The 14,570-nt window shown below is 47.9% G+C and overlaps 2 protein-coding genes and 1 long non-coding RNA gene across 7 annotated transcripts in view; 1 reads left to right on the top strand and 2 right to left on the bottom strand.

The window, feature by feature from the left end:
* Window positions 1–6,619, bottom strand: part of TTC7A (tetratricopeptide repeat domain 7A) — a 121,459-nt gene extending 114,840 nt beyond the window's left edge. For 2 of the 5 annotated variants that reach the window (XM_044925887.2, XM_044925888.2), the window contains exon 1: window positions 6,174–6,615. In XM_044925887.2, coding sequence (XP_044781822.2) covers window positions 6,174–6,357 — 184 coding nt within the window. In that variant the 5' untranslated portion in view covers window positions 6,358–6,615. Of the gene's footprint in view, window positions 1–6,173 lie in introns of all 5 variants that reach the window. The other 3 variants (XM_045162233.1, XM_025260974.3, XM_006054801.4) reach the window with 3 other exon arrangements.
* On the top strand, window positions 6,376–10,145 carry LOC112578174 (serine/arginine repetitive matrix protein 3). Its single transcript, XM_025262283.3, has 2 exons — window positions 6,376–7,204; window positions 9,298–10,145. The coding sequence occupies exons 1-2, from the start codon at window positions 6,376–6,378 to the stop codon at window positions 9,351–9,353; spliced, it is 885 nt and encodes a 294-aa protein (XP_025118068.1). The 3' UTR covers window positions 9,354–10,145.
* A 3,447-nt stretch (window positions 10,146–13,592) lies between these two features.
* Window positions 13,593–14,570, bottom strand: part of LOC112578047 — a 30,195-nt gene continuing 29,217 nt past the window's right edge. Inside the window, exon 4 of the long non-coding RNA XR_003102237.3 lies at window positions 13,593–14,035. This is a non-coding gene — a long non-coding RNA (uncharacterized LOC112578047). The remainder of the gene's footprint in view (window positions 14,036–14,570) is intronic.

Genomic DNA, 14,570 nt, shown 5'->3' with positions numbered 1-14,570 from the left:
GTTTTCTGAATGTTGAACTTTAAGCCAACTTTTTCAATCTCCACTTTCACTTTCATCAAGAGGCTTTTGAGTTCCTCTTCACTTTCTGCCATAAGGGTGGTGTCATCTGCATATCTGAGGTTATTGATATTTGTCCCGGCAATCTTGATTCCACCTTGTGCTTCTTCCAGTCCAGCGTTTCTCATGATGTACTCTGCATAGAAGTTAAATAAGCAGGGTGATAATATACAGCCTTGACGTACTCCTTTTCCTATTTGGAACCAGTCTGTTGTTCCATGTCCAGTTCTAACTCTTGCTTCCTGACCTGCATACAGATTTCTCAAGAGGCAGGTCAGGTGGTCTGGTATTCTCGTCTCTTTCAGAATTTCCACAGTTTATTGTGATCCACACAGTCAAAGGCTTTGGCATAGTCAATAGAGCAGAAATGATGTTTTTCTGGAACTCTCTTGCTTTTTCCATGATCCAGCGGATGTTGGCAATTTGACCTCTGGCTCCTCTGCCTTTTCTAAAACCAGCTTGAACATCAGGAAGTTCACGGTTCATGTATTGCTGAAGCCTGGCTTGGAGAATTTTGAGCATTACTTTACTAGCATGTGAGATGAGTCTGCAGTGATTACCTCTCTTCAAAATAACGGAACTGTCCTCAGAACACATTCTGCTCAAAGTGTGGTCCATGGGCTGGGGCAGGTCTGTGCATGTTTGTGACCCAGTCCTGCAGGTGAGTGCAGAAATTTATAACATATGTTTAGAAACACTGATGATCATGTAACAGAACAATTGCTGAATCAAATACTAAAAAACTGGGGGTGAGTGGGTATCAGTTTATGTATTTTAAGAAAGTATCAGAGCACAATAGATTGAGAATCTAAAAAAACACACAAAACCCAAAATCCAGAACATAAAACTGAGCCTTCACCACAGATAGCTTGAGAAGCACTACTCTAAAACACAAGAGTGCCTTTTACTGCCAAAGGAGGGCTGATGTTTGCTGAGGGCTCACTGAATACCTGGTGGCTCAGCAGTAAAGAATGCCAATGAAGGAGATGCAGGAGATGCAGGTTCGATCCAGGAGATGCGGGTTCGATCCGTAGTCAGGAAGATTCCCTGGAGGCGGGCATGGCAACCCACTCCAGTATTCTTGCCTGGAAAATCCCATGGACAGAAGAGCCTGATGGGTTACAGTCCATGGGGTCGCAAAGAGTCGGACACAACTAAGCACGCACGTATATACTGAGGATCAGGTACTTTATCACTTAGTATCATTTAATCTGCACAACTCTGAAAGGTAGAAATTATACTCAATTTATAGGTGACAACAGAGATGCAATACTGTTATGGTCACAACCCACCATAACGTAACGCAGCCAAAGAACAGCGTGTCTTCCCCACATCCCATGCAGAGCAGAGCCTCTGACAGTCTGGAAATGAAGAACAGTCTAAGGAGCTGTAAACAGTAGGTTAAAAGCTAATTCCAAGGTCAGGAATAAGAACAGTTCTCACTGTTACACACTCGTGAGTTACAGACTAGTTTGTAAATTAACACTCCAGGGCCTTCTCCAGAACCCTTTGCCCTCCCTCTTCACTCCCCACTCAGTCTCTGTTTTTCCACTTAGCAGACACTCAAAGTGGATGTTGGGAATTTACTTTCTTTTCTTCCTTGTCCAACTCTCCTCCCTGCTCCACATTTTCCATCCCACTGTCCTCAAGTGGTCAGTCTATGGAACTGAAGGCTATTCTAGGTTTTCCGTTGTTAAATAAGGACAGAGGTAGATCGAGGCTTTCCTATCCTTCTCCAAAGGTAAAACAAATTGCTCTTTATCATTTTAGTGTCTGACATCTACTCCCTATCCCGGGTCGAGTCAAGTGTTCCAGCTTCTCCCTTCCCAGGGCATTAGAAAGGCCTTTCTCACAGACAGTGCCACAGACTCGGACAGCCTGGCTCTTGATTCTGGCGGCCCAGTTTAGCCCTCTGCCTTAGCAGAGGCGCAAAGGAAGCCCCTACTTAGTGGCCCCCCAGTCTTCTCTTCCCACCTTGTTTTGGAGGCCTCTGGGGCCAACTTCCTTTCCATTCTTGCCCCTCTCCAGGCCTCTCAATGGGTAACAGGTCATAGGGACCCACTTCAAGGATACCAGCCTCCTTCCCAGAACCCATACTTTCAGGGCAGAGTGCCCTTCTCAGTTCAGTCAGGAAAGCTGGGTCCAGCCAGCAGGCCAGGTGCTCAGATCAGCCCCTTCCCTCCTGGTCAAATGGGAACACATTGGTCTCTGCAACTGCTCACTTCACAGAACTGCAAAGGGTGGGACCTTCCAACCACACCAAGAGGAGGAAGAGGGCAAAACTCGTGACAGACCACCTGCCTCAAACACACTCCCTCTAGCTTCAGCAGAAAAAAAAAAGCTCAGAACAATCGCCAGGTTTTTTTAATCACTAATTTAAAAGGGGGATAACTACAGATTAAGAGACTCAAGCTGAATGGACAGTGTGGCAGAAGTGATTAAAGACAGTATAGTAAAAGAATATCAGAATTTAGGCGGCGACAATATAGGTGTCTACTACAAAATTCTTTCAAATTTGTACGTTTGAAATTTTCATAATAAAATGTCTTAGATCAATCCATTAACCAAATGCAATGTGTGGCCTTATTTGGATCCTGATTCTAGCAAATGAACTGTAAAGTTAAGCATTAGATGAAGGGGGGCTGCAATAATAATATGGTAGTTTTATTTTTCAAAAGAGTTCTTGTTTAATAAATACTGAAATAGCAATGCGGGGGATAAATGGGCCAGGGTATAGCTCAAACAAGACTATTCATGGGTTTGTGATTACTGACACTGGTTGATGGATACATGAGATTCATTTTTCTACTTTTTTGATGTTTAAAAAATTTTTCATAATAAAGGTTTTTTTTTTCTTTTTTTTAACCACTTGGATGGGGTCCTTTGTTTCTACATGAACAAACCCCATTACAGTTAGCCACACTCTGGGGTTCCCCTGCTGCATCCTGACCAAATCTAAACCGGATATGTTTGAAAGAAAATGCACAAACAGTAACAACCCCTTTCCCCCTGGGCAGGTGGTGGGGAGCAATCTCCCCAAACAAGAAAGGAGGGGTATAAGGGCCCCCTTTGGGGGAGCATCTCCTGATCCTTCACTCCTTCATCTCTGACCAGAAAGAGGGCCCCCCTCCAGCTGGGTCTTCCCCTCCTGCTGCCTGGAGTGAAACCCAGGCCCTGGGAGCTATTCTTTGCTTCTGGAGGAAACCCCACAGATACAGTGGGGCCTCAGTCTGTAAAGCAGGGTTCAGCCGGGGTTCAGCTTCCTCCCTTCTCCCAAATTATGTCATTATGTTGACGCTTCTGGTCCTTGACTGTAACAATCTAATCGACCAGGTGGGACTTTTAAGAATCTCCCTCTTGGGTTGCAGTGGGGGGTGGTCAGTGCCAACACCCCCTCAAAAAAACAGGCTGCCAGTCCTTCCAGTGATAAGGAACTCAGTGGAGAAACAACCAAAGTAGCAGACAATCCAAAAATGCCCTACACGTGGGCTTTGGAAGTCACTTGTTTTCCTTCCTTGTGTGTGTCTGTGTGTGCATGTGTGTGTGTACATTTGGAATAAGTGTATCTAGATTTAACAGTGGGAGAAAATCACTTATAGAACCAAACATCAAAATTGGCAGTAAAGACCCCAGTGCCCCCAGCCTCCCTCTTTGGGCTGGCCAGTACTCACCGTGAAGCCCAGCCAGGCTTCACACTGTCCCTGGTAGACTTGGGTGAGACTCATGTTTGGGTACACATTCTCTGCCACATACTACTCATTATGTGACCTTTCTGGGCCTTGGTGTCTGAAGTGGGGACAATCATTCCTGCCTTCCCCACTGGGCTGTTTACAAAAAAAGTTTGTTCAAATAGCACTTTATAACTACACATACCATTTATAACTATGCCATGCCAGTGCTTCCCAATAATGCTTCATAGCATATGGTCAAAGTAAGTTTGAGAAATGTGTGTTTATACTCTAACCTGGGCTTGAATATCACCGGCAGGTGAGCACATGAAAGGCTCTGAGAAGTCCTACAGTTTTAAAACACCAGTTTAACCATTTTGAATCTATTAAGCCTAATGTCTTAGCTTTTGGGATTCCCCAAACTCTTCTGTCCTGCAATACCAATGACTTAATTAGTCAACCTCCTTGAGATGTCTGAAGACCAGCTCAGGAAGCACAGCCCTGTGGAGCCTCCAGGAGGCCCTGGTTCGTTTCGTGGGCCCAGCATGTTTCTCTGAGGTGCTGCCAACCTCACGCAGATTCCCACGCACTATCCAGGCCCCAGTGCCCTGGCATGGGTCAGTTTCCCTTCCACCCTCACCAGCCCCACCCTACCACATCACCCCACACAGGCGACAGAGGGAACCTAAAATTTATCAATCCTTCCCTGGAAGACAGATGCCCATCAGTTTCTCCCACATGCATCTTTAGCTCTGGCCAATGCAACTCACTGCCACATTCAGACCTACCTGAGAGTCTCAGACCAACTGTCCATCCCTGCCATCTAGCTCCCTCGGTGTCCATCCATCCTTCCTCCTCACCAGGAAACAATACTCTGCCTTTCCCAACACCAGTTAGAAGCCAGCACCGGTTCTGCTGTTTCCTGAAACCTCCCCTGTCTCTGGGCTCCACAATCTAACACACAATTGCCCTCTGATCACCCCTCTGCTTCCCATCCATTTTCATCAGGTCTTCAAGCTCGGTTTTTGTGTAATACATCCTTGAGAGGTAATGGTGCAAGTAGTTAGAAGGATGTACTCAGAAATCTGGGTTCAGGAACTTTCCTGGCAGCACAGTGGATAAGAATCCGCCTGCCAATGCAGGGGACACAGGTTCCATGCCTGGTCCGGGAAGATTCCACATGCCGCAGAGCAACAAAACCGATGAACCACAGCTACTGAGCCAGTGTTCTAGAGCCCAGGAGCTGCAACTACTGAAGCCCTTGTGCCCAGAGCCTCCTCCACAACCAGAGAAGACACTGCAATAAGCCGGTGTATTCCAACTAGAGAGCAGCCCCAGCTCTCCACAGCTAGAGAAAACCCACAGGCAGCAGCGAAAACCCTGCACAGCCAATAAATAAATTATATATAAATATATAAAAAGAAACCTGGGTTCAAAACCTGGTTCCACCACTTATTGGCTGGATGATAAGTTGCTTAAGTAATCTGTGCCTCAGTTTCCTTCTCTGAAAAAGGCAAACAAGAGTACCTGCTTCATGGGGTTGTTGGAGAAATTAACGAGTTGATTACAGGGCTTAGACACTGGGACACAGTGAGTGAGCAAGTTACTTATTACTGATATTATTATTATCATTCTGTCTCCTTACAGAGCCTTCCACGGGCTGGGCAGTCCTTAAAACTTTATATCTGTATTGATTTACTCCCTGCCTCCTTCCACAAAGGCTCTAAAGTTGGCTGAGCACAGAGAGGGCTCAGGCAGGGCTCGCCGGGCTGAGCTGAAGGTACGAGGAACAGGATTTGAGGTTGGAGATTGGGGCGGCGTGCTCCACACCGCCACATCAGGCTGCTTTCCCGCCCCGGCACAAGAGCCCAGCCCAGCCAAACCAGCCCTACTGCTAAAGTCACCGACTGCAGGACTAGAGGCGTCCTGAAGCAGAACATCGAAGAGGAAACTAAGGCTTAACCAGCCCTCTTTCCCACTTCACCACTCCACCTTGGCGCTCGTCAAGCCCCCAACCGTACTGGCTGTGCACAGAGCTCCGCTGTCAATTTGACGGGGGAAGAAGGGGAGGGCAAAGAGAGACAGACAGTCTTCACCTGACAGGGTTTAGGAACCGGAATGGGGGTTGAAGGGGTGGCGCAGGGATCCAGCCCACGCCCTGAGCTGATATGTGTTGGTACCACCATTTCACAGTAGTCGGAGTAGCCCACAAGATAGGAAACGGCAGAGAGCAAAACCCGTTTCTCTTCCCCAAAACACCTTGCACGTGTTTCTCCTGGGGCAGAAGAACCTTCCTAAGTACCCTGGCTGTTCCTAACATCAGCAATGCAGGACGAGTAATACCGAAAGCAGCCACCTCCCGCCCCAGGCAGTCGGGGCCCGCTTCCTGGAGGAGGCGGCGCCTTTCGCGCGCTCCGCGCTTGTGAACCGGCCCCTTCCCTTACTCACCGGTGTCCAGAGAGGTGAACCCGGCGCTCGGGCTGCCTCGCCGGCCGCCTCCGCCGCCCAGCATGACTAGTGCCTGCATCTGCCGAACCAGCTCGGGCATGCGGTCCCAGTGGCCCTCGGCGCGGCAGCGCTCCAGCTCGCTCTCCATCTTCAGGTGGGAGCCGTACGCGCCCTTCGCAGCCATCTTCGAGCGGGCGCAGTCATGGGAGGTGCGGCCGAGAAGTGGAGACCCGGCCGGGGGCGGCGTCCCGGCTGGGGCACACACGCGGGCGGGGTTGACGGGGGCGCGAGCTGCGGCCGGGACCCGGGTGGCAGCGGGGGCCCTGGCAGCGGCGGGCGGGCAGCAGCCGCAGCACCCAGCGCACCGCCCGGCACCTCCGGGCTGGGACTCCGGCTGCGCGACCCGGACGCGTTCAGGAGCAGCCTCCGCCTCTGCAGCAGCAGCTCCTGGCGCCGTTGCCGCCGCCGCTGCTGCAGCTGCTGCCACAACCCCCGCCCCGGGCCCGGGCGCCGCCAGCAGCGGACCCGCCCCCGGCCGCAGCTCCACCCCCGCGGGGGCGTGGCGCGGCCTCGGCGAGCCAGGCGCGCGGGCCGCCAACGCGGCCACAGCAGCCAGGCGCGCGCTAGGCGCTCGCGGCCGCACCGGCGCCACCCCCGCGCCGCCGCCGCCACTGCCGACTCGGCGCTCACTTTAATTCCGCGCGGAGCCCCGGCGCTCGGGGGCGCCTCGCTCCCCACCCCCTCCCCATCCCACTGGGGCTCTTGGCCTGGGAGACCCCCGCCCCGACGACCCTGCTTTGTGTGGTGGCCCCGTCACCACCGCTGCCCCGGCACGTCACAAATCCGGGGAGAGGCCCGCCGACCGGTAGCTCCCAACTCGGAGAAGGAGCCTCCCCGGGAAGCCACCGGCAGCCGCCCGGTTCCCGCCCTGCTGGGCCGCGCGAGTCTTGCGCGCCAACCCCGGGGCGCTCTGGAGAACCCGCTCGTTCCGAGGCCGGCGACTCTCGGGATGCCTCCCCTGCGAAAGATTTGTACGTTCTTTCTTTAGAGTGGAGTTCCTCTTTCCAACCTGTCTCTCCCCACCCCAGCTGGCAGGCCTTTTTTCCTCTGCAGAATCCTGTTGCCCTCGATTTCTTAGACGTTTTAAGCCGTTTCTCCAACTTGGTATTTACTTATTTCTTAATTCTAGTGTATAAAGACTACTTTGATCAAAGCTGTACCGAGCTCTTAGCAGGACTTAGCCCTGTGCTGTGGGTACTAAGAAGTTCAAAGGATTACAAGGCAGGCGGGAGAGGCGGGGGAGGCAGACCTAAAACCCTTTGAGACCCGTTTATGGTGGCCCCGCTTCCGGGTACAACCCAGGGTGGGGATGGAGGCCATCACGCAAGACCAAAGCGACAAAACAGGATTATTTAAGTGACAGTGTATGGCAGACCGAAGATTCCAGAAGACCGGAGAGTCAGAGCAAGCTTTTAAGTATAGACCCCTAAGAGCTAGAAGGTGCACACCTTCTTCCGCAGCCCCTGCCTGATACGTAACCCTGGGAGTGAGCTTGACCACTTTCAGTGTCAGGAGACTCACTACTTCGTGCTTCTGGACAACTGTAACCTGCGGGAAGCTTTTGTGAAGTGGAGCTCAGGCTGCTGGGCCTTTGTCTCTGCAGCCACAAGGGGGCGTCTGTTGAAGGCAGCCTCCCTGCGCCCCCGCCCCCGCCGATATCCTCTTCAGTGTTAGTGGGTCCTCCCTGTCCGACTCTTTGAGACCCCATGGACTGTAGCCCACCAGACTCCTCTGTCCATGGAATTCCAGGCAAGAATACCGGGGTAGGTAGCCATTCCCTTCTCCAGGGGATCTTCCCGACCCAGGGATTGAACCCAGGTCTCCTGTACTGCAAGCAGTTTCTTCACCATCTGAGCCACCAGGGAAGCCCTAGATGTCCTCTTCTCCAGGTTCCAAATGCAGCTCCATTCCTTGCTTGGGAGACAGAATTCCTCACCTTGGCTGCTGCTCTAGGGTCTGACCTGAGCTCCTAGACACGAGGAGATAGATGAAGGAAGATGGGGGTGGCTTTGGCAGTTTACTCAGTTTACACAGACTCCTTTTGGTTACCCTTTGGCTGCCCTTGCTGGTCACCAGAACCGGATGTCCCTTGGAGAGAGCTGTGTGTGTCCTTTGGATGGAGGCGGCCTGAAGACACCCTGTGATTTGCCCCAGTCTGGCATTCCCCAGAGTCAGCCCTAGGGCAGCCAAAGAAAAGCAGAGCTGATAAGAGGAATCCTAACAAAATAAGGAAAACTTCTCCTCCCTCTTCTCTCTCCAATCCTTTGCTAAGCCTGCCCCCAGGTTGCTGGACTCCAGGGAACTATCTGAGGCAGTATTGCTGTCTCTTGATTGCGTGTTCAGATCATGTTGGGGTCAAACTGTTATTTGGGCTTTCCTTTTGGCTCAGATGGTAAAGAATCTGTCTTTGATGCAGGAGACCTGGGTTCAGTCCCTAGGTCGGGAAGATTCCCCTGGAGGAGGGAATGGCAACCCACTCCAGTATTCTTGCCTGGAGAATCCCATGGACAGAGGTGCCTGGCAGGCTGCAGTCCATGGGGTCAGATACGACTAAGCAACTAACATGTTCTTTGACAGGAGCACCGATATTTGTGTGGACCTGGGGCACTGGCAGGAGGAACATAGCAGGATGTTGAAAACGAACACAAACACATGCTAGACCCCCTTAGAGCTGTTTTCCAGAAAAGTCAAGACCCCAACCCACTAGTCACCACTGTCTTTCATGGGAGTAAGAGGCTGTAGGAACAAGAACAAAGAACAACCATGATCCAATCAGTAATGTTTGACAAAATCAGTGGCAAATACAAGTGTAGAGGTTGTTTTTAATTAATTTTTAATAATCTGGGATCTCCCAGATGCGAGTTTAAGACACATTCTGATAAAGAATGCTGTCATTGCCAGCTCAGAAATGCTGCCAAAATAACTTGCTGATCAGGTGAAGGAAGCTGAGTTCATTGCTTACCAGAGAGGGAGAGTACTGCCTAGACAATCTTTGCAGCATCTCAGAAAAGGAAAGGAAGTTCGCAGGAGGTAAATCGACTTAATGAGAAATGTGTATTTTCAGGGAGCAACAAAGATGGTACAGCGCAAGGGACCATCTGGTTTAAAGGAGACTCTTAAAGCCAAGCCAGTGGGAGACTGTTCCTTTATCTGCTGCTCCTGAACAAAGTGGGAAGTTCTTGCCACTGGATCATCAGAGAAGCTAAGCTACTGGTGTTTATTCTCATGAAGTTAAGGTCTCGGTGAGATCTCTTACTGACTTACAGTTGGGCTTCCCTGATAGCACAGATGGTAAACATTCTGCCTGCAGCGCCAGAGACCCGAGTTTGATCCCTGGGTTGGGAAGATTCACCTAGAGAAGCGAATGGCTACCCACAAAGAGCGGACACAACTGAGAGACTAACACACACTAGGCCCAAAGTAAGAGGGTTTTGAACAGTTCACTCGAACTAAAAAAATTCGTTTATATTTATTTTCAGAGAAAAGACTTGTTTACCAGGAACTTGGGTAAGTCAAATAATGGTGTGGGAGCATAAGAAAACTTGGAAACACACAGCCCACAGTGGCCAGTGAGACTCAGTTCAATTCAATCGCTCAGTTGTGTCCAACTCTGCAACCCCATGGACTGCAGCATGCCAGGCTTCCCTGTCCATCACCAACTTCCGGAGCTCACTCAAACTCATGTCCATCGAGTCGGTGATGCCATTATGAGGATTCATCTCAAGAATCCTCATAATTATCTCTTAGTTGGCTGGGAAGCTTTTGCACAGCTGGTTGTCTGGAGTAAGAGATTTACCTCATGGGATAAATCCTATCTTAGGTCGTGCACCGTCCTTTAACAAATTGTTAATGTCTCTCTGGAACCCATATGCCCTCTCTGAGCTAAAAGAGTAAACAGATGCATCAGCCTCAGAGCCAGCCTCATCTTTGGAACAAGAAAGATAATCTACATATTGGCTAAGAATAGGATCACAGGGCAAATTAAAGCTCCAGAGGTCCTGGTTGAGGATTTGTGAAAAGTAGGAGCTGAGGCATACCAGTCCAGGTATGTTGATTTTACTTGGAGAAGACAGGTATTCACTTTTAACTTAAAGGCACACCAAGGAAAGCACAACAGTGTTCCACAGTTGTACAACACACGCCCAGTCTCCTTAGACCTTGAGGATGAAACAGTATTTGAGTTTGGTTCTAAAGGGAAGTGGAGAGTGACATTAATATTTATGGCCCCAGGGAACTATTAATAAGTGAATCTATGCTCTTGCCCACTGGGTTTTTTGACTGGGGAAATAGCGTTACAAAGACTGGGATGAAGTATGAAGACTCCTTTCTCTTTGTGGCCTTTGATTATTAGTTTTATTCCTTCCTTAGTGCCTTGTTTTAAAGGCTGTTGGGCAAATTTGCATAGAGGTTTAGGTGGGTCAATCTGAACTAACACCATGCATTTAGTTCCAGTAGAATGTAAGTGGAATTGTTTGCCCACAAGAGAACTGCAATCTATGTTTGATTTACCACCAAAAGTACTGGTAAATCAATATTCACATTAGCCAGGACCTCATTATGAACAGGGAGGTCCTCGGGGACTGAAAGGAAGAGGCCATCAGGAGATCATTTAATGTGGCAATTCCATTCATACAGTAAATCCCTTGCTATTAAGTTAATGAGTATAATGTCACAAAGGAGAAAAGAACATTCCTTGGTTAAAAGTACAGGGTGATGGTTAAGTGCTGGGGCCTAGGGAAGGTGTGGTGAGAATTATCAGATAGATTCCTGACCACATAGTTTGTTGAATCCAAGGAGAGGGTTGTTCCAGCAGGTCCCTGGCTTATGATGATGCAACTTCTTCCACCTTGAAGACGGTAGGAAAGTGATACCTATTTAGTGGAATCCACACTTCAAATTTTGAATTTTGATCTTTTTAGCAGGCTAGCAAAATGCAGTAAGATCCTCACTAGTGATGCTGGGCAGGGCAGCAAGTGGCAGCTCCCAGCAGCCACGTGATCACAAGGGGACACAACCAATACACTTACAACCAGTCTATACCTGGACAACCATTCTGTTTTTCATTTTCAGTATTCAATAAGTTATAAGAGATACTCAATACTTTATTATAAAATAGGCTTTGTGTTAGATAATTTTGCCAAACCATAGTCTAATGTAAATTCTGAGCATGTTTAAGAGCAGCAAGGCTATGGTGGTAGGTTTACAAAATGCATGTTTGACTTAATGATATTTTCAACTTACGATGGGTTTATTGGAATATAACCTCTTTATAAGTTGAGGAAGATCTATATAATAGTGCTCAGATTTAAGATTGCTGTTATTGTGATATCAGTCAAAATTGTAAGACTGTCTTTTAATTTTTAGACAAGTGTTTCCTTGTGGGTTTGCAGGTAGAATGGGAAACTGAACACCTTCGCGGATAATTTTTTTAATTTTTTTTCCCTTTAGTCTGTTAGTTCTAGGGCTCTTTTAAATAGAGCTCTTCCAGGGTTTTGGCGATCTGGCCATAGGCCTATTTCCCACCCTACTTTTTGCTTGCGTATTAAATCCCCTATTTCTGCTTTGAGGCAATTTACAAAAAGATGAGAGGGGGAGCCAGGGTCCCAGCTGCTTCAAGATTTACTACTGAACCCTGCCGCTACATTTTAAAGAACCTATCCCTAAAGTCTCCATCAGACTTCTCTTTTTTTGGCTTGAAGAACTGAATCAGAGCACACACTATTTTCACAGAAAAGACAGAGAATAGCTTCCAAAAGACCTTGACCCACATCTGCGGTGTTTCTAAGTCCCTTCCGTTTCCTGTTCAAGTCACGGTCTTTTAAGTCATCATTGGAGGTTCTGACCTTTTCACTGAACTTTTTGCAACATATGAACTAATTGGTATATATCTGGTCACCCTGGATTATATGTCCCTCAAACTAATCTGAATTTCTCTTTACTGTTCTCCTTATCTTGTCTAGGCCTTGGAAAGTCTTTGACAATGGCTTTCAGCTGAGAATGGAACGAGAGCTTAAAATTCACTATTAGCAGTTTTCTCTGTGCTAAAGAAGGTTTACCTTGAAGAGATAAGTAAGGATAGGGTTGGACTTCCATGGCAGTGCTAGTGGTAAAGAACTTCTGGAGTGGTAAAGAACCCACCTGCCAATGCAGGCAACATAATGTGGGTTTGACCCTGGGTCAGAAAAATCCCCTGAAGGAGGGCATGGCAACCCACTCCAGAAGTCTTGCCTAGAGAATCCCATAGACAGAGGAGCCTGGTGGGCTACAATCCATAGGTCACAAAGAATCGGATGCAACTGAAGTGACTTAGCACACATGCACACAAGGTTTGGGGTATCTGGTGGGCTAGGAGGGAAGAAGAGTGGGTCAGAGGGAGAGATGGGGCAGTAGAAGGTAGAAGAATGTAGGATAAAGGAAGAGGAATAGTGTGTTTGAGTTGTGATTTGTGGGAGATCTAAAAGACAGATGGTTTTAAGTTGTTCAGATTTTTCTTTTGCTTTGGCCAAGGAATCTGTTGAGGTGATTTTAGAATCCAGTTTTTTTTGGATTCTTCCTCATGCTAATAAAAAATAGACTATTGCTTGTTTCAATTGTGTTCCCTTTTCCTTCAAAGACACTTATCAAGTGGATAACTTTGTTCATGTCCAGAGTTCTTGTAGTGGTCACTGTAATGCTGAAGCATCCTTGGTGAAATGATGCTATTTACAAAGATAAGTGCACAACTTTGGGCAATAGCATAAATACCAGTAAGAAGCGGAAGTTGGGCCCAAGGAAGACATGGACTGAGGTTTACACTAAGCGAACCCCCATGACAGCCTGGGAATGTCAGTGGAGAGTTGCTTGTGCATCCTGTAGCTTGAGGCCCTTGACCTCACAGCTCGACCTTATCCAATTGCAGCGCTGATGAATTTACAGCTCTCAGCAGGTAAAAGGTGTGTGGAGAGCTCTGTTGATCCAAACTCACAGACAAAACGAGTCTGAAGAAAGTTCTCATAAGGTGTTGATCAGTGTCCTGAGACAAAATTTTTCCCTGGGCTGGCTTAGGGATGGACTTATTGGGACCCACACTTGTCTTCTTCACCATAAACTTTATTCTTTTAGTTTACAATAAATGACCAGGGTGGATATAGACAAATAGTTGGCTGATTAGTGATAAGGTACATATCCACCAAGGAGAAAAAAACTTTCAAATATGGTCTGGTAATCAAAGGATTCCTAAAAAGGGTTCCTAATTGATAGGAGACAAAGTACACTCAGCACTTGGGGAGCTCAATAAAAAAGAGACTTAAGAAATCAGAACTCAGGCCCAGGGCAAGCCTTACATCCCTCACTAGTGATGTCTGGAAGGCACCTGAGGGGCTTGAGGGCCTCAGAGGAGCACATTGTTTTTGAATCAAGGGTTTTTCGCTCCAGTGGTGAAGGGAGTCTCCATTTGATCTTGGTGGGCTTTGATAGTTGAATGGTGCCTCCCTGAAAATACCCTCAAAAGAGCTCTGTGATAATGCAAAGCCAAATTTGTTCTCATCACAGGAAGGGAGAACACAGCTCTGCAGAAGCATAGCAGCATCTAGAATGAGGAGGCAGAGTTGGGATTTATGAAGTGTTGGGGTCTACTTGAAGGCAGCTCTTCTGGTGAGGGGGCTTGATTGGGAATTGGCAAGAATCATGATGCAATAGTTGACAATTATTGAACAGGGCAACGGGAGGGTTTTGAGGCATGGATTTCAGTCTTAGAGAGTGATTGGATACAAACTATTTAAAAAATTGCAAAGTTCCTTTATATGTTTTTCTTCTTGAAATGTCTGAAAAAAAAAAAAAAATGATATTTACAACTTTTATTATCCCAGGCGAGAGTTTCCTGCAACAGGAAAGTCAAGTCAGTGTCAACAGTAAGCTGTCGGGATATTTAGTTCTTTCTATGCACTGACTCAAAGATGTGTTCTGTGTGATTATTCCGACATCCCCTTGAAGCCCGCGTCAAATCCATTGCTATTTATACTGGCTATCACAGTGCCCATGAGTCATTAGGTCATCTAGAGGGAAAGATGGCCTGAGGAGGAGATGTCCTCCCACCTGTTACTCCAGCCTCTTCTTTCGTAGTATTGTATTTACCATTTGGGGTTCCCAACAGGAGCCCTAAAAATACTGAATTTGAGTCAACAGTCCCTTCATCCACCCAGATCTCAGGGTATGTGATGTAGAACAGAATGACAACTGCCTTCCCAATTTTCTGTAGTTGTAGCCCAAATCCTCATATACAGAATCCAACTTTTACGTATTACCATAATTATTGGCTCATAGCGTTTCTAGTCCATGATGTAACTCATGTCTTAATTA

This window comes from Bubalus bubalis, chromosome 12, assembly GCF_019923935.1.
Source record: "Bubalus bubalis isolate 160015118507 breed Murrah chromosome 12, NDDB_SH_1, whole genome shotgun sequence".
Lineage (NCBI taxonomy): Eukaryota > Metazoa > Chordata > Mammalia > Artiodactyla > Bovidae > Bubalus > Bubalus bubalis.
Note: the sequence above shows the minus strand (reverse complement) of the source record. Positions and strands in the feature narration are given on the sequence as shown.